Source organism: Oryx dammah, unplaced genomic scaffold, assembly GCF_014754425.2.
Source record: "Oryx dammah isolate SB20612 unplaced genomic scaffold, SCBI_Odam_1.1 HiC_scaffold_16, whole genome shotgun sequence".
Taxonomy (NCBI): Eukaryota; Metazoa; Chordata; class Mammalia; order Artiodactyla; family Bovidae; genus Oryx; species Oryx dammah.
This window is the reverse complement of record NW_024070200.1, coordinates 21,952,756-21,973,434: the sequence shown is the minus strand read 5'-3', so window position 1 is coordinate 21,973,434 and position 20,679 is coordinate 21,952,756. Positions and strand designations below refer to the sequence as shown.

The window sequence follows — 20,679 nt, the reverse complement described above, 5'->3', positions numbered from 1 at the left end:
ACTGCTATTTATTGTTTGCAGATATTTCTATAGTGGCCATTCTGACTGGTGTGAGGTGGGATCTCATTGTAGTTTTGATTTGCATTTCTTGAATAATTAGCAGTGTTGAGCATCTTTTGATATGCCTCAGCCATCTATATGACTTCTTTGGAGAAATGTCTATTTATATCTTCTGCCCATTTTTTTATTGGGTTGTTGGCTTTTATGGTATTGAGCCACATGTGCTATTTGCAAATTTTAGAGACTAATTCATTGTTGACCTCATTGTTTGCAAATATTTTCTCCCATTCTTTGGATTGTCCTTTTGTTTTATTTATGGTTTCTTTTGCCTTCCAAAAACTTTTGAATTTAATTAGGTCTCATTTGTTTATTTTTGTTTTTATTACTCTAGGAGATGGATTGAAAAAGATACTGCTACAATTTATGTCAGAGAACATTCTCCCTGTTTTCCTCTAAGAGTTTTATAGTATGCACTCACATTTAGGTCATTAATCCATTTTGAGTTTATTTTTGTGTATGGTGTTAAAGAGTGTTCTAACTTCATTTTTTTCATGTCACTGTCCAATTTTCCCAGCACCATTTATTGAAGAGACTCTTCTGTTGTGTGATCTTGCCTCCTTTGTCATAGATTAATTGACTGTAGGTGTATGGGTTTATTTCTGGGCTTTGTATCCTGTTCCACTGATCTATGTTTCTGTTCTTGAGACTTCAGACTATACTGCAAAGATATACTCATCAAAGCAGTGTGGTACTAGCACATTCTTTTTTAAACTCTCTTGATGATAATTGATTTGTAGTCTGCTTTGAGAACTACCAGATTAGAGGATAATTTGAAAGGACTTGAGACTGAAGACATGACACTTGCTCTTACAGTTAATGAAAAAGTCAGAGGCTGAATGAAAGGCATGACATAGAGGATAAAAAATAAAGCATGTTGAAGTAATGAGACTTCCTCCAACTTTAGGATAAAGATAGGAGGAAGCTTAAGATGACTTTCAGGTTTAGTAAGGATGATTGGTTAAATGCCATTTATAAGGGAATATAGTAAAATAGGAAATACACATTTAATATCACCTATTTTTTAGGTACTCTGCTATGTAGCAATGAACAGAGACTTTGGGCTCTACTTTCTTGGAGTTTGCAGTTTATACAAAGTAGAAATAGATATTTTCATGTGAAGGCCTGATCATTTCAGATTTTTTGGATATTCATACATAAATATATTTGTTATATAACAGGTATAAAAATATGTGTATGTATGTGTGTATATATATATGTATCCATATATATGTGTATATAGCTTTTATAGGGCCTTCATTTAAAACACTTACAGTGTTAATAAAAGAATAGCAATTTTTCTGTTTTGAATTCCTAAAGAGAACATTATGATTTTAGATATAATGTTAGTCTTAGAATATGCTTTTAAAAGTTGAGAAATAATTGCCTAGGTTTTTATCAGTTTTGCTTAGGTTGAATGAACTGAGTTAAATGTAGTAACCCTAACCTTCCATTCTGATCTGTGTTACGTATTTCCTTAAAGTTCATATTCTAAAACATCATTATCATTAACTTTTTCTGTAATTCTAGCTATTACATTGCTTTTACTATTTTCCTATGTGTGTATGTTATAAATTTTATTGATAAACGGTTATTCTGCCTGCAATTGAATCCTCCTTATTAGTTGCATGAGTTTAAAGGAGGTATTTTTTACTCTCTGTTTCTGTTTCCTTCTCTGCCAAATGGTAAAATATATAATCTATAGGGTCCACATGAAGATTGACTGATTTAATACATATAAAGTTCTTAGAGCCTGGCACATACTGATTTCTCACTGAGGGTTGGTTGACTATCATTAATAACATGTGTTAACCTTTATCTTGAAATAGAGATGCAAATCATGATTTTTCAAATGAAATACATTTTATGAATACAGCTAACAAAATAATCTTAAACAGTATTACAAAAATGATATTTTGATAGCATAGCTTACTAAATACCTATATACATGTTGACATCTTTTTAAGTAATTATTATGTTTATTAATAATCTTTTTACGTTGTGATTTTAATCTTTTTGAGCAATTTAGTCGTTTAAAATGAGTATAAATTACTGTATTTGCTATTAAATCCTTATTTACTTTCACATGATGTTTTTGAAATGTTATATGTAAATATAATTAAGATATATGTGTATAAATATGTACAAACATGTCATTGTCTGGCATGTTGCCTGGTAATTGCTGGTATATTGCTTGATGAGTGTTTACTGAGTAATTTATGGTTCGTCTGTATGTGTATGTGTGTGTGCACGCACACGGGTGTGTATCAGCTGTAACATAAGTGTTTTCAGAGACTCACATAATTATTGTTTTTCTTTTTTTAATCTTTGTTTTTTTTTAAACTCTGAATATTGTATGAATTATTCATTTAACCAAACTGCTGATATTTTGCCAGGGCTTTGAAGAAGAAACAAGTTACCTTTTTGAATTGGAAAACTCTATTCCAAGTTATTTTGCTGTGAGAAAAGCATTCTAGTTATTATTTTTAAATCTAAAATGAAGTGTTGTTTTAAAAGTCTCCTAAATGAAAAGGAATAAAGTTATTTATATAATCCTAAGTGCTTCCAAACATCTACAGCTCAAAGTTCATAATTCACATTGACACCAAAGTGTAGTTTCTGTTTTGACTGGAAGAGTCTGGTATTATTTTTTTGTCTGCAAGGGAAAGAGTTGTATAACATCCAAGTGGGAAGATGTTTGATTGTAATGCAATCAACATGATTTGTGAGTGAAAACAGATTTTACAGGAAGAGAAACAGCAGCTGTTAAAATCCTAGACAGTATTAGAGAATTCTTTAAAAAAAAAAACAAAACTCTTTCAGGAAATAAACATAAGGTGAGACAGAATCATAGCAATATATTTTCTGTTTGATACAGTTCTTCACAATTCGGGGTAATGAGTAAAAGGAAATTACTGGTGAATATAATATCTTACAGTAAATATGGGTCAAATCCTTTAATAAAAATTATTCATTAATTTTTTATATATTTTATGTGTTTAGTTCACTCATGTTATAGAATTAGTTTTGTTTGCGGGGGCAGATTTAATTCTTTTCTTTTTATTAGTAATACTATAGTGCATAGAATCATGAGCCTCTGAGATCATTTCACCCTATTAAAACAGCTGTCTATCTTTTTTTATCTATATCCCCCACTTATTTACTCCTCCTCGTTTTATCTTGCAGGGAATCCCAGACATAATGTCCTTTTTATCTATAACTTTTACTGTGTATCTCTTAAAGTTGTGGCATGTATGTACCCAAGCACATGAGTGCGTGCTCAGTCACTCAGGCGTGTCCAACTCTGCGACCCAGTGGACTGTAGTCCCCCAGACTCCACCGTCCATGGAATTTTCTGTGGCAAGAATACTGGAGTGGGTTGCCATTTCCTACTCCAGGGGATCTTCCTGACCTAGTGATTGAACCTGCCATCTTGTGCTTTGGCAGGCGGTTTCTTTATCAGTGCCCCACCTGGAAAGCCCTAAAGATGTGGACTTTTGTGTAAAACATAATTACAGCACAATTATACCAAAAATATTAACAGTTCTTTAATATTGTGAAACATTCAGTTAGTTTTCAAATTCCAATAGTCTCATAAATATCCTTTTCCTCTTTGTTTTGAATCTGTATCTAAAATAAGAATCATATCTTACAAATGATTGAATTGACTCTTAAGACTTAAAAAAAAATTTTTTTTGGAGTACAGTTGTTTTACAATGTTGTGTTAGTTTCTGCCATATAGCAAAGTAAATCAGCTATATGTATACTTATATCCCTTCTTTTTTGGATTTCCTTCCCAGTTAGGCCATCACAGAGCATTAAGTAGAGTTCCCTGTGCTATACAATAGGTTCTCATTAGTTATCTGTTTTATATATGGTAGTGTATATATGTCAGTCCCAATCTCCCAGTTCAGCGGCCCCCGCTTCCCCGAAGATGTCCATATGTTTGTTCTCTATTTCTGTGTCTATTTCTGTTTGACAGATCAGTTCATCTGTACCATTTTTCTAGATTCCACATATATGTGTTAATATATAATAGTTGTTTTTCTCTTTCTGACTGACTTCACTCTTTATGATAATCTCTAGGTCCATCCGTGTCTTTGCAAATAGCACAATTTCATTCCTCTTTATGGCTGAGTAATATTCTTTTGTATATACACACCACTTCCTTATCCATTCCTCTGTTGACAGACATTTAGGTTGTTTCCATGTTCTGGCTATTATATAGAGTGCTGCAATGAAACTGTGACAATATACAGATAGCATTTCATTAAGTTCCATTTAAGTATTAAAAAATTTTAAGTATAAAAAAATGTTTAAAAATCCTCCTAGGTCTTAATTTATGCATTAGAACTTTTAAGAACATTAATGTTTGGCACAATATGAACAGAGAAGATATTGTGTTATTTATGATTAATTGTGTCAGTTCAAAATGAAACTGTCTAAAACCGTAGAAGAAATTACATATTACTTAATTTAGGGACATTCTTCTTCCCTAGCACTTGTTTTGTTTCTTTTCATTCATTAAATTAGGGAAAATTATTAAACGCCTGAAAGTGTAGCACTTTGGGACACTTGCCACATTGAGTGGTCCCTGGGCCTTATCTTCTGTCCCTCTTACACCGATTGGCAGTGAATACTGAGCCCAAGTACAAAATGTGAATAAATGTCCTCAGCACAAAAATAGCTTTATTAAGCTATATTTATCTCTTTGGTTACAGTTTTTCATATAAACTTTGGTCTACAAGTACCCTTCCTCTCCCCTCCCAGTCTTTTCAGAAAGTGAGAAAATCTATGAAGGATAAAAATTTAGAGGAAACCAAAAAAGAAAGAAAGGAAACCTAAATAGTTACAAACATACCAGTTAACTAGGGATCTAAGACCAGGTATAGAACTCCAAGGCTAAAAACTTGAATTTTATTGCCCTTACAAGGGTTAATGATTGGACTACTTGTGATGGGACCAGACCCTTGCATGTATTTCCAGAATCATAGAAAGACCCCCTTTCTAGTAGAAGAGAATCTAGGGGGAAAAAACCACTCGCTGGTTTAGGAAAGGACAAGGAGGTTTGTCTTTGGTCTTGACTGAGCAAAGGGCTCAAGCATCCTGAGAAATTAAAGGGTTGGACACTCAATGTAATAACCATCATGATGAGAATTCACAAACTAAGACATTTACATAAACATCTGCGCTAAATAAGTAAAAACTTTGGGTCACCTTGCAAGAAACAAATGCAAAACCAGTCTGGACAATTCTTCCACACACAGGTGGACAAAACTTCTACAAAAAAGAATTCTCCATGTAAGGAAACAGTCTACTATGAAACACAATTAAAAGAGTTAGACCATTTAGAATTTGAGATAGTAGGAAAAAATGAAAGATTTATGAAACTTGCGTGTTTAAACAGAGACATCATTAAGTAATACATATAAAAGAAGAGCACTATGAAAAGTAGATGGACAGAACTGAAAAAGAATACAAGGAAATATTTAGAACTGAAAACTAGTCATTGACATTAAAATACAAGTGAACAGACAAAGGTATAACCAGAATTGAAGATAGAATCAGGAGTCTCAATTCACTAATGAATGATAGATGCTCAGAATTCACACACATACAGAGAGAAATGGATATTAAAAGATATGAAAGGAAAATGGATAAATCCAATATATGACCTTATCTTCAAAATGGGAACTGGGTAATAATTCAAGATATAACAGCTATGAGTTTTTTTGGTTTGAGAAGCATAGAGAATATCTAAAAGAGTTAAATAAATCTATCTCTTCGAATATAAAACTGAAGAACTCTAAAGTTAAAACTACAAATTTTAAAGCAACCATTGAGTAAAGACAAACCTATACAAGAATGATTATTAGACTAATATTGACCTCACAGTAGCAACAATAGATTCCAGACTGAGACAGAACATCATCTTCAGAGTACTGAAGATAGAACTTCTGTCATAACAGTTCTATCCAGTAAAGAGTGTCATGAAAACAAAATAATCACCTTTTTAGGCAGAATGTCTCACTAAGATTTTTAAAAGCTATGCCTCTAGAAAGAGGGACTTGAACCCAGAAGGAAAGCTCAAAGGGTTTGATAGGGGACTTACACCTATTCTTGTATGAATAGATAATTTTGTATAAGCTATTTCCAAAAATAAAATAAGTAAACTTTATGAGGGTGATCCAACCTTGATAACAAAACTGGAAATGATAGCCCAGAGAAGGAAAGATACAGGTCAGTTTCATTTCAGAATATGTACCCCACAATCTGATATATTAATATAAAATACTTGGAAACCCAATTAACATATTTTTCATATGCATATACACATTCAAATGGATGTAAATGATATGTAACAAAATGCATCTAAGTGGTTGTATGATAGAAGAATTCCTTTTAAGGTCACGAGCAAGAGCGGAAGAATAACCACCACTTTTTTTTTTTTTGGCTACATCTAAAATACATCCAAAGTCCAACTGCTGCACACTACCTCCACTGCTCCCTACCACCCTAGTCTGAGACACATCATCTCTCTCCTGCACTGCTCAGTAACCTCTCAGCTAGACTTCCTGCCTCTTGTCCTTGCCTTCCTTAGAATCTATTCTTTACATTGCAGGAGGAGTGAGCCTATATTAATATGAGGCAAATCGTGGTACTTCTTTGTTCTAAACCCTCCAGCAACTTTCCCACACACTCAGAGTAAAAACCATGGTCTATAATATCTCAAGGCTCTTCTGATCTCATCTCCCAGTATTCTGTCCCTTGCTTATTTCATTCCTGCTGTATTCTTCCCCTTGTTAAAACTCGAATATGCTAGACAAGCTTCTACTTCAGAGCCTTTGCACTCAATTGTCTTTTTGCTTGAACCACTGCTTCCAAAGATCTGAAGACTTACTTCTTTGTCTTCTTAGTGTCTTTATTCAAGTATCTTTTTCCCAATTTAAATTTTCTCCTATTTAAAGTCATAAAAGATTTCCTTCCTACTCTTCTGGTATTCCCTATATTTCTTATCTATTTTTCTCCATAACATTTTCACCTTCTATCATACTGTGTGTTTCATTTATTTTATTGTCTCTTTTCCCATATGGAATATGAGTTCCATGCGGGTAGGGATTTTTATCTGTCTTGTTAAATGCCATATCCCCCACCATTTATAATTAAATCTAGCACAGGATAAGTGCTTAATAAATAAGTGAATATCAAGAGTTTGGTGAGACTTTTTCTTTTAAAAGAATTTGTATGTTACTCAAAGTTGGGAGATGGCGATACAGATTGCTGATTAATATTGAGATCAGAGGCAGCAAATATTAGAGTAGTAAGAAATGCTCATTTGGATTATGACTGCATCTTGATTTTGTATCATAATAATGATTTTTAATTCATTATGACAGCTAACACTTGCTGGGTAATGCAGAAGTAACTGTCTAATTCTCAAACTAATAGGTGTACTTACTTATTGGTTATTAAATATCCTCCTTTAAAAATAGATAAACTAAGGAGTGATTTTTTAAAATATTTTACTGAACAATAGATTTAGTAATTTCTTTACAAATCACCCTTGTATCATCATATGGTTTTTTGTTTTTTGTTGTTGTTGTTTTTTTTTTTTATTTTACTTTACAATTCTGTATTGGTTTTGCCATACATTGACATGAATCCACCGATTTGATATACAGCATATCAGTTTTATATCCCGTACAGTCATTGTGAAAATGTTTGACATATTCATATTAAGATCTCATTTTCAAATGACATAACATTTTAATGATTTTTTTGAATGTAGATGCTTCTGTTAGTTCACTTATGCTTTTGTTTATCATTTCCTTTTTACTTACATTTTTATGTATTCCCAATAGGTCTGTGTCATTTCACATCTATTTTATCACTTGTTTTACATACAAGTAAGGTTTAGTCAAAATAGGATTAGAAACAGTTGTTTCCAAGTCACGTAGCATTCTGTGGTTATTTTTTCTCAACTGTTTCTTTAGATCATTCTAAAAATATGAAAATCTCATATATTTTTATGATAATTTTTATTTTAAAAATTAATAGAAGTTCCTCAGAATATTATATTGTAGTTTATTTAGAACCTACTATCATTTTTAGAAGTATACTTTTAATTCAGCCAGCAGATACACAGTGAAAATCATTTGGTCAATGAAAAAAATAATATTAAATGTACTTTAATCTTAATTTTACAAGAAATAGGTATTTTTCTAATTTATATGATAGCATTTAGATTAATAAAAGTAGAAACTGAAAATTGCAATTGAATGTGCCAGAGTACTGTAGGCAATATTATTTTGTTCATTTTCAACAGTGCTTTTAACTTACTATTCTTATTGCAAAGGATACTTTGTCTTTTAGAGAATAAGATGGTATTATTTACATCAATTCATGTGGGTTTGTGAAAAAAATGCCGTGACTCCTTTACTTAATGGGATTCTTTCCCTGTGGCAGTGCAAACGGCTAGAGCAGGAGCTTCATCATCTGAAAGAGCAGAAGCAGACTTCAGCAAACAACATGAGACATCTGACTGCTGAAAACAATCAAGAACGTGCATTGAAGGTAAATCTCCATTCCTTCTTGCAGGCAAATTAAGGTTGTAAGCCCTTGGTGCCAGCTTTCTGTGCTGCATATATCAGTTGTGTACATTTCAGCAGAAGTGAGCTGTGGTGTTTGCCAACAGCCCCTTCTTTAAACACAGATACAGCACCCTTCTGTCACGGTATTATTTTATTTCGTGTATGTGTACATGAAAACAACATATTTTCTGAATTTCAAGTGGTGGTATATTAATAACTTTAGGTTCATGCTCATTGTGTTTGTGATTTCAAAGTACGTTGTTACCTTTAGTAGTTAAGAAAAAGTGGCCACTCTGAAAGAAAAAAATATATAATGGGCTTTTTCTTTGCATCAATAATTATTACAGTAATTTTCTAAATGACTTATAATATTAGTGTCCCACAGAATTGACACTCCTTGAAAGGTACATGAATATGTTTGGGAATTGAAAGAATGCTTAAAATGTTACCTACAGCAAAAAACGAAAGAAAGAAAATATATTCTATTAGAACTTGGGACAAGTAGAGTATATATCATGACAAAAGTTCTGTTTGATTTTAGTATAGATCCTATAGTTATGAAAAAGGACATTATTTCAATTTAACTAATTATCTTGTTTTCTTTTTTTTTCTTGTTTTCTTAAGATACTTTTCATTCTCTTTTTTGTCTTTGCCCTGGTTCCTAGCATAATGCCTGTGACATAATAGAGGCCCCTGCCCTCAAGGTGCTTACGTTCTCATTAATGGGTTAAAAATAAAAACACAGCATAGCCACAGGAAACAAAACGTTCATCGTTGTTGTTAATGGCACAGTTAAAGAAAGATGTGCTGTCAAGAAGATTGTATTGTACTTTGTTGTCTTAAATTCGTTTCTTGCTGCAGATTACAAAAGAACATCATGTCATTAGAAGGGTAAGTCAGTAAACCAGAATCATCAACCAATGTTGAGGAAAATGGTGACATTTGATGTGGAAATATTTTTAATCTGTTTATGAAGTATGAGATTTGGTTGAAGACGGATTTTTCTACAAAGTATATTTAGCTTCATTCTCAGCAGTGTGTGTGTGTAATAACTTTGCTATTACTATTTAATGCACTTTTCTTTTTTCTCTTGAATTTATAGATAGACCAAATCATTAAATGGGAAAGAAAAGGATTGTAGATTGCTATGATTATTTTTCAATTACCCCGAGGAATTTTCTATTGTATGAGTAAAATTAAGCCTATAATTACTTAGATGTATATTTGCAAATCAAAGGTAACATTCTTTTAGAGAGAGCCTCCATCATGAGTGTTAGTTTATCAGCCTTAAGAGACAGGTATTATGTGCTCTGTTTGATATGGCTATCAGTATTTAAAATAGGACCTAAAATAAGAATTGTAGTTTGTTAATAATAATTGCATGATTTTTATTCTGGCATTTTTATTTGTGTATTTATGTTAAATTGAATTAAATGATAGCTACTATGTGTGGGGAGAAAAAGATGCATAGTTCCAAGAGATTATTAAAATTAGAAGGCAAATTGTACATCCAAAGAAACCCATAAATTCAACACAAAATAAAAATAAACTCCCATAAAATCATTCTTTAGTTATCTGGTGCCATAATTCCTCATAGAAAACCTTTAAGTTTATTACAAAAATTAGGTCATTTATAATATATCTTGGAGAAGGCAATGGCACCCCATTCCAGTACTCTTGCCTGGCAAATCCCATGGATGGAGGAGCCTGGTAGGCTGCAGTCCATGGGATCACTAAGAGTCAGACACGACTGAGCGACTTCCCTTTCACTTTTCACTTTCATGCACTGGAGAAGGAAATGGCAACCCACTCCACTGTTCTTGCCTGGAGAATCTCAGGGATGGGGGAGCCTGGTAGGCTGCCATCTATGGGGTCGCACAGAGTCGAACATAACTGAAGCAACTTGGCAGATAATATATCTGCTTTATTCTGAATCAATTTTTTAAAATTTTTCTTACCTTTCCGGGTCTTTATTCTTCATTTGGTTCTTTTATTATTACACTTCATATCTTTAAATTGCCATATAAGATATGGATAATAATAAGTTTATTACGAAGCTGTTTGGTGAACAAACTTTCTCCTTTCTAAGCAATATGCTTATCTCTTAGAATACATTTACAGGTGTCATTTTTAAAAAATGTTAACTGGCAATATTTGGCTAGTATCTAATGAAGTTGAGGAAGAATTTTTAAACAGAATCTCTGTCTCTAGTAGATTTCAGTCTGCCAATAATATTTCTAGTATTTTAACATAAGTGGTACTATTATTAATATCACTGATAAAGGTAATATAAATTTGAATCGGATGATAGCTGAAGTTTTTGTGCTTTATTACATTGCATTATGCTGTAATTCTTAAAGGAAACAGTCCTCCAGATATGTTGGAAAAAAATCAAAGTTAATGGCTCTACATTACATAGAACTTTCCAAAGTGATGACTGTGGGAAATAACATGATTATTATATATGGATATATTATATGTGGATACTTTTTAGTAATCTAGTACCATTTGAATGATATCTTTGTTTATCCTAATAACCAGGAAATACTTTGTAAATTATTTTTTGTGATAAAGCATAAAATAAGAATTTTGTTGATCTTTAAATGCATTGTTTTTGAAGTAGTATAGAATGGTGGTGGTTTAGTCACTAAGCGTGTCTGACTCTTGCGACCCCAAGGACTATAGCCTGCCAGACTCCTCTGTCCATGGGATTCTCCAAGCAAGGATACTGGAGTGGGTTGCCATTTCCTTGTCCGGGGAATCTTCCCGACCCAGGGATCAAACCCTGGTCTCCTGCATTGCAGGCTTATTGCTTACTGACTAAGCTACAAGGGAAGTCCAAGCATAGAATACATGCTAGCTAAATTTGGTAGCATGACACTGTTTCCCTACTTTTACAATATTTAAAATTTTCCCTAATAATAAGTAGAACACAGTGATACATATAGGATGAAAGGCTAAATTTATACTGATACTAATCTATACCCTGAAAGTTACATATATTAAAAAGATAGCTTATTCCTTCATTTAAAATAAATTTTATCCACTATTAAGAAATTTATTTCTCGATGAACACAGTTTTGAACATCTAATGATTTTAAAGTAAATTTAGATTAGCCATAAATATGCAGACATTAGATTTAATAAGAAATGTCATATAAACTGCCTTTCTTTCCTGTTTGATTTCATTCACTTCCCTTATCACATATCGTTAACCTCCTACAGTTGGACTTCACCACTGTAATTCCATTGAAACACACTCTTTCTTAAATTATATGTAACCTCTGATGGTTAAACCCATGAAACTTATCATTTCATATCCTGCTTAGTATCCCAGTAAGCCTAACTGGAACACATGTTCATCTCACTGGCCCCTGCCCTCATGAATTACCTTCCTATAGTTCTTTGCTTTCATATCCTCATCATTTTTCTTTTCTTTGATTGTTATTCTTTAGCTTGTGCCTTTTTTCTACCAGTTCCTAAAGAATAAATATTCCCCTAAGTTATGTGGTTAGTCCCCTACTTTTTGTTTCTTAAAAAAAAAAAAAAAACAGATTTTTTATTTTAGAGAAGTTTTAGCTGCACAGCAAAATCAAACAAACTAGAGCTCCTTCACACTCAGTGTTCCATACGTTCAGATGCCCTCAGCATCCAGTATAGGAAAGGTACATTTGTTGCAGCCCATGAACCTACATCAGTGTAATCCACAGTCTGTAGTTTACATTAGGGTTCACTTAGACTTTGATGCTGAGAGGGATTGGGGGCAAGAGGAGGAGGGGACGACCGAGGATGAGATGGCTGGATGGCATCACTGACTCGATGGACGCAACTCTGAGTGAACTCCGGGAGTTGGTGATGGACAGGGAGGCCTGGCGTGCTGCGATTCATGGGGTCTCAAAGAGTCAGATATGACTGAGTGACTGAACTGAACTGAACTGAGAGTTGTACATTCTGTTGATTTTGAGAAATATAAATAAATATTTACTAATATCATTGTAGTATTACAGAAGAGTGTCACTGTGAAAAAGTATACAGAAGAGTTTCACTCTAAAAATCCTCTGCATTCCACCTATTTATCCCTCCTTCTCCTCAGCACCTACCAGCCATTAATCATTTTACTGTGTCCATAATTTTGTTTTTTCTAGAATGTCATGTAGTAGTTTTGTGCACATTGGTTTCTTTTACTTAATAATAATCACTTAAAGTTTATCCATATCTTTTGATGGCTTTATACTTCATTCCTTTTTAGTATTGAGTAAATTTCCATTATTTGAATATACCACAATTTATTTATTCACCCACCTACTGAGGCACCTTTTGGTTGCTTCCAAATTTGGGCATTTATTTATGAATAAATCTGCTGCAAGCATCCACATGCACGATTTTCTATGGATGTAAGTTTTCAACTCATTTCAGTAAATGCAAAGAACTATGATTGCTGAATCGTATGTTAAAAGTATATTTAGTTTTTGAGGAGATGCCAAAGTGTTTTCCCAAATGGCTGTACCATTTTGGATTTGCTAGTTATGAATGACAGTTTTTGTTACTCCATATTCTTGCCAGCATTTGGTGTTTTGTCTATTGTAGGCTTGTCTTTTCTAATTTCATCCATTCCTGCAACATCATCTGTCATTTCTGTCCTAAAGACTGCTTTGTCTGCCCTTCCACTTGGATATCTTAGTGGCTTCTTTACTTCAGTAAACTTGAAACGAAATCCTGAATTTGACTTCCTAAGTCCTCTCTTCAACCTGGGAGGAAGTCAGGACCTGAGCGAAACACTATTGACTCTATAACTTAACATTTATTCTCAGTTATATTCTCCTTTGTTTGCCTTTACAGCTTTATAGAAGCTGGAAAAGTTAAACACTTTGTAAGCTTTTCTTTCTGCCAGTGAGACATAAAAGGAATTCTACAGTAGAGATGAGAGAAGAAGGAAGAATCTAAATTTTATAGGTATGAAGTTGGGGCTTCCTAGGTGGTGCAGTGGTAAAGAATCCGCCTGCTGATGCAGGAGACAGAGATGTGGGTTCAATCCTTGGGTCAGGAAGAGCCCTGGAGTACAGAATGGCAACCCACTCAAGTATTACTGCCTGAAAAATTCCATGGACAGAGGAGCCTGGCAGGCTACTGTCCATGGAGTCGCAAGGAGTCGGACATGTGCAACTGAGCACTCTCACACACAAACACTCAAATGCCAAGAGAAAAGTATGTTAATCAGTTAGTCATGTCTGACCTTTTGTGCCCCCATGAATGACAGCCCACTAGGCTCCTCTGTCCGTGGAATTCTCCAGACAAGAATACTGGATTATTCTTGGAAATACTTCTCCAGGGGAACTTTCCAACCCCGGGAGTGAAATTGGGTCTCCTGCCTTGCAGGCAGATTCTTCTTTTAAGTCCCTATGTGGTCATCTATACTCTGACTTATTTTTCTAGTGACATAATGCTATATATTTTAAATCATTCTTAACAATTTTCTATTTACTTCCAAATTGATCAGTTTGTTATTGTTTAGTTGTTCAATCATGTGTGACTCTTTGCAACCCCATGGACTGCAGCACACCAGGCTACCCTGTCTTTCACCATCTCTGTGAGTTTGCTTAAACCCATGTCCATTGAGTTGATGATGCTATGCAACCATCTCATCCTCTATCACCCTCTTCTCCTTTTGCCCTCAATCTTGCCCAGCATCAGGGTCTTTTCCGATGAGTTGGCTGTTCCCTTCAGGTGGCCAAAGTATTGGAGCTTCAGTGTCAGCATCAGTCCTTTCAATGAATACCAGGGTTGATTTCCTTTAGGATTGACTGGTTTGATCTCCTTGCTGTTCAAGGGACTCTCAAGCGTCTTCTCCAGTACAACAGTTCAAAAACATCAATTCTGTGGTGCTCAGCCTTCTTTATGGTCCAACTGTCACATCCATATATGACTACTGGAAAAACCATAGCTTTGACTATATGGACTTTTTCAGCAAAGTGATGTCTCTGCTTTTTCATATGCTGTCTAGGTTTATCATAGTGTTTCTTCCAAAGAGCAAGCGTCTTTTAACTTCCTGGGTGCAGTCACCATCTGCAGTGATTTTGGAGCCCAAGAAAATAAAGTCTGTCACTATTTCCAATTTTTCCTGTCTCTTTGCCATAGAGTGATGGGACCTGATGCCAGTATCTTAGTTTTTTGAATGTTGAGTTTTAAGCTAGCTGTTCACTCTTCTCTTTCACCTTTATCTAAAATCTATTAATTAATGGTATTCCCATACTCCTAGACTTGTAGCCTAATATGTAATTGACATACTCTTTATATCCTTTCAAGCTCTCACCTACTACACAGTGACAGAGCATCTAGTCCTGTCAATTCTGCAACAGTGATTTCTTTTCTATTTTACTCTCCTTTGTATTATCATGCCTTGACTCTATGTCAAGTTCATGATCTAGAAAGTAATAGTACCTTCCAATCTAACTTTTTTCCCCTCAGTCTCTCACCTTTGTAATCATTGTCACACTTCCATTAGCTGTCATTCTAAAACATTTTTGTACCCCAAAACCTTTAGTAAGTCTAACATTTTCAGCAATGAAAGAAGACAGATATTCTGAATAACTTTCTTGATAAAAACAATAAAAAGGATGCCTATTACTTTAAAATATTTTACAAAATTACTGAGAAGACAAGGAATCTGAAAAGGCTAAAGCAGCATGGAAATAGAAAAACAAATGAACAAACATGGGAAATAAGTGATTGCCTGAAGTCATCTTGCACCCTCAGTGCATTTGTCAAATGGTGGTGAATTTGAACTTTGAATTTTAAGGACTACAAGGACAAGACAAACAGAAAACAGAGCCCAGGGCCTATTTAAACCAGAATGTAATAAAGATCTTTTCCTGAAGCTGGTATCTTAGATGATCACACCATCACTGTTTAGGTGAACAAGAGTCAAGCCCTTCATGCAAAATATGAAAGTAAGAAAACTTGATTTTCTTACTTTGGAGAAGCTTACTGTGGAGAAGCTCACAAAAAGTCTCAAGAATTCATCATCTACAGCTAGCTTCACGGCTGGTTTAGAATCACACCTGTTGCCTAAACTCTTGCTATCTGACTTCCTGACAGTAATAAAGGTATAATATCTTAAATATGCTAAAAGCAAAAGGGGGACTAATTCCTTATATATACAGAGAGAAAGCAGCTATTAAAAACAAGAGTGAAATAACGATTGGATAAATAAAAGAACTTCAGTTGCTTTTCATTGTTTGGTTTCTGCCATACAACAACATGAATCAGCCATTGATATACCTATATCCCCTCTCTCTATAACTTCCCTCCCACCTCCCACTCCTCTAGGTTGTTACAGAGCCCTGGTTTGAATTCCCTGAGTCATATAGCAAATTCCCATTGGCTATCTATTTTACATATGGTCATGTATACGTTTCCATGCTACTCTCTCCATTTATCCCACTGTCCCCTTCCTCCCTACTCTGCAAGAATTTGTGGTCTTGAATTATTTCAAAATAATAAATTGTTAAAAATTTTTATATGTTCATTGTTGCCAGTGAAAAAGTGCTAAGATACGTAAAGGAAATATTAATAATATTTCCTCTTCTCTCTCACAGTTTCTAGACCTGCCAAATTAATCTTGACTAGGAATTGCAATAGATACCCTGCTTGACTTTTACCTAATTTTAATGAGAATGGATTCTACGTTACACCAACTAGTACCAACTACTTACCATGGGATTTTATATTTCCTTTCATAATTTAGAGTCTCACCTGAATAGTTCCAGTATATGGATCATCCCTGAATCTGGTTTTGTGGTTGCTTTGTCTTTTGACATGTTTGTTGTTTTGCTTTTACTTTTTGTGTATCTCATAATTTTTTCTTTTTTAAATGCTAGACATTGTGGGTAGAATGGTGCTTCTTCTATCAGGCCAGTAGTGTGGGTATTGAGTTGATCTACTCAGGAGTTGATCTGGATTTGGGTTTTGTTGTTATGATCACTGTCAGTACATCCTAAGTTTCAGGTTGTTTTCAGAATGGATTGCTGTTGGCCTTTTTCTAAGGATAGAAGTGCAGTGCTGGAGGACTTTCTCAGTGTTCATCTTCCACCCTTCATTTTCAGTTGATCCTGTGTACTTACACCTCGAGGGTATCTCACTGTACACTCCTGCGCTTATCTAGCATTTGTATGCTGATTTTTACCATCTGGTGCTGAAGAACTGAAGAGTTTTTCTGCTTCTATCTTACACAGTCCCTTTGTGATTGGACTTTGGGGTCAGGCTTTCTCAGGATTCCTGTCCATGGGAGCCAAACTCTGACTTGTATCTGTGATAGGTATTGTAAAAGAGAGACGTTCCTGCCCCTCTCTCAATGTAGAATCTACTTATCTAATGATATTGGTGTAGGGGCCTGGGCCTGGATCTATTTCTTGCTGCTCACCCAGGAATAGAAAGAGTTCTTTCTTCTACCACTCCCAAGCAGAGAGAGAGAGAGACAGAGAGTGTGTGTGTGTGTGTGTGTGTGTGTGTGTGTGTTTCCTGTGTCCTGAAGTTTACTGTCCTTTTAGCTGTATATGGCTTTTGATCTGTTTACAGAAAGGGCTGGTGTTGGGATAGAGGGGTGGGGTGGTTTGTTCCTTTCCATAGCAGCAGTTCCCTCCCCAATATCCCCTGCAGGCCTACATCACTGAGGGAAGCTCTCTCTGGTTTTCTACCCTGTCCTTAATATTTCTCATTAGCACCTGATGGAGATCTATGGGGAAATATCTACCCGTAGGTGCAAGTCCCCTTTTGTCAGGAATTTCCGAAGATTCTTTGTGATAGCTAACCCTTCTTCCCGTGCTCTACTCTCAGTCAACTAGACTGTTGTATCCCATTTGCTTTGCATGCTTCTCCCTCCTTGAAGTTAAAACTGGTTTTCTGCTGAGCTTAGTTGTCTGATGAGCTCAAGAAAAGGTATGGCTTTGTGCCTTATTCAGCTTTTCTTACTGTCAAAGTGGAGTGACAGCTTGTTCCAGCTTTCTGCAACCTAGGCATAATCATTACATCTACTGTTGGACTTTGATACTGTTTTGTCATATTTAAGTAGCTTCTTTCTAGAATTTTTTAAAAGCTCTTATTAGTAGATGTATTTTATTGAGTTCTTGGATGTTGAACAACTCCTTGAATGAACTGTTGGATTTGTTTTGTCATTGTTTTCCTGGGAATTTTAAAAATTATAATCGTCTGCCCTCATATAGTACGTAACTGAGTGTCAAGTACTCTTACTCCATATAGTAGTAAGGAATTTACTTAGAGTGGTAAAGTATTTAGACCTTTGAGATAGCAAGTACAGCTGTTTCTAATTTTATAGGGTAATAAACTAAGCAACATGTGTTAATTAATGTGACCCATGTTAGGAGTAGTAGCTAGAGGTGTATCTTAGGTCTGAACCAAGGCTATTGATCTCCAAAGTTCATGTTCTCGAATATAAATGAAAATTACCTGTTTTGTTTGTTAGTGAGTATGGATTTTTTTTTTCATATATTCAAGGGGTTATATGTGAGAATATAAATAATTAGGTGTATTTGTTCATGTTTTTTGTGATTTTTTTTTTTCTGTTGGTTTTTCTTTGCTTTCTTTTGGTCCTTTGACCATCAGTCTTGTGGTTTTGTTTTGCGCCGTTTTGTTTCGTTTTGCATCTTACAGCTTTATTGATAAGTATTTCATATACAATAACATTCACTTGTTTACAGTTTTCAGTTCAGTGTTTTTTGGTGTATTTGTATATTTGAGCAGCTATAACATAATCACAATAGTAATTTTAGAACATTTTCAACATTCACCTAAAACATCCTGTACATTTTTAACTGTCATTCCTCATTCCTGCTAACATCCTCTCCTCAGTCCCAAGCAACCACTGTGCTACTTTCTATTTCTATAGATTTGCCATTCTGGAGATTTTTTTATAAATGAAATTATAGGAAATGGGATTCTTTGTGACTGGCTTCTTTCACTTCACATAATATTTTCAAAGTTTATTCATATTATAGCATGTATCATCCTTCCTTTTTCTTTGATGCATAATCATTGTACAGATATACTATAATCTGATTATCAGATTATTAGCTGATGGACATTTAGGTTAAACATTTAGACCTTTGACCAATTTTTAATGAATTTTTAGGTATTGTATAAGGTAGGAATCCAAATACTTTCTTTACATGTGTGTATCCAGTTTTCTCTGCACTATTTGGAAGACTGTTTTCCTCCCTACAGGATTATCTTGACACCTTCTCAGAAGTCAGTGATCATAAATATGAGAGTTTAGCTCAAGACTCTTAGTTCTGTTCTATTGATCTAACATATCTGTCTCTATGATGGTACCACTCTGTTGACACTAGCTTTGTAGCAGGCGTGTCATCTAGACCTGAGTTCTACAGTTTGTTTTGGCTTATTTGGCTGTACCTGTTTTGATGTTAATGTTACTAGCTTAGTGAATGACCAAAATTTCTGCCTTCAGCTGTCATCTTGGCAAGTTTAAAATTGCATGAGAATAATCTTGCCTTAAGTATTAAATAGAATCAATTTTTAAAACCATGTACTCTTGGTAACTTTTTATTACAGTGAATTTGTAAATTGCTTTTTCAATAGTTTAACTATATTTATCTAGTTTTTATTTTTAAGTCAGTTTTGTTGGTCTGTATTTTTTTCTGGGAAATACCCTTTTCACGTCTCAGATTTGATATTATAGAATTGTAGATAATTTTCTCAGTTTTTGAATTTCTTCTGTTTCTCTGTATTTACTTTTTCATCTGTATTGTGGCATATATCTGCTTTCTCTCTCCCTTTCTCTTTTTTCTTATAAAGTCTTTCCTGGGCTTTATGCATTTTATTTTCTTTTAATAAATTCTTGGTTTTACTTATCCTTTCAACTTGCTAAAGTTTCCATTTCTGTTTCACTTTTCACTCTTTATTCTGTTTTATTCTGATTTTTGTAAATTAATTAGCTTATCTCAGTCATTTGTTTTTTAAATAAAATTGTAAGGCTATACACTTTACTCTTTACTATAAGTCCAGCTATGTCTATAGTTTTGGGAGGGATCAAATGTTCATTTTTTTCACAAGTTGGTTCTGTTTTGATTTTTTTTGTTTGACCCAGGATAATTTAGAGAATATAATTTAAACACATATTTTTAAATGTATTAATGTTTTATTTCTTACCATGTAAATAATCCACTTTGAAAGATATCATCTACTAAATAAATAAATTACAGTCTCTGTTCAGTGTATGAGGTCAATATATATTCAGTTGAACTCAATTTATGCTTCCACTATAATTGCATTCTTACAATTTTCTCATATTGCTAGGAATTTCTTGCTTTATACATTTGTCTGTTCTATTCTTTGTTATATAGGTATTTATAACTCTTAGGCTATGCATATACATCATTGTATACTATTCCTTTTCAGACTGCTTACAGCTTCATATCTTTAAGTATATGTTTCTGATATATGTATTATTGCCATTATCTTGGTTCATTCTGACTGCTATAACCAAAATATCACAGACCGAGTACCTTAGAAATAGCAGATAATTATTTCTCACAGTTCTGGAGGCTGGAAAGTCCAAGATCAAGAGACCGGTATGGTAAAGATCTGGTAAGGGCCTTCTCTTTTTTTCATAGCTGGCACCTCTCACTGTGTCTTCTGGTGGTGGAAGGAGCAAGGGATCACTTTGGGGTCTACATCAATACCATGAACTCTCTATACTCATGACCTAATCACCTCCCATTTCAAAGGTCACCTTTCTAATACCATCATCTTTAAGGGTTAAGATTTCAGCATTGAAATTTTAGAGTGACAAAAATTCAGACCATAGGAACTAGCTTTTCTTTCTTTTGTTTTTACATTTGCCTAGTATAATGGTACTGTTCAACAGTAATTTTGCTACTCAGAATTTTTTCACCCTTCACCTGATTTTTATAACCTTTGTTCTCTTGTAAGAAACAGACTTTCCTTATTCCTCACATGTGGTTTGGCTGGTGATAATACCTCTGTGGCCTCAGGTCTG

General features: G+C 34.2%; 1 protein-coding gene across 2 annotated transcripts in view; it reads left to right on the top strand.

Moving 5' to 3' along the window:
• MIPOL1 (mirror-image polydactyly 1) overlaps window positions 1-20,679 on the top strand; it is a 298,374-nt gene that overhangs the window by 134,516 nt on the left and 143,179 nt on the right. For both annotated transcript variants that reach the window (XM_040256732.1, XM_040256731.1), the window contains one exon: window positions 8,524-8,631. In XM_040256732.1, the coding sequence (XP_040112666.1) occupies window positions 8,524-8,631 (108 nt within the window). The remainder of the gene's footprint in view (window positions 1-8,523; window positions 8,632-20,679) is intronic.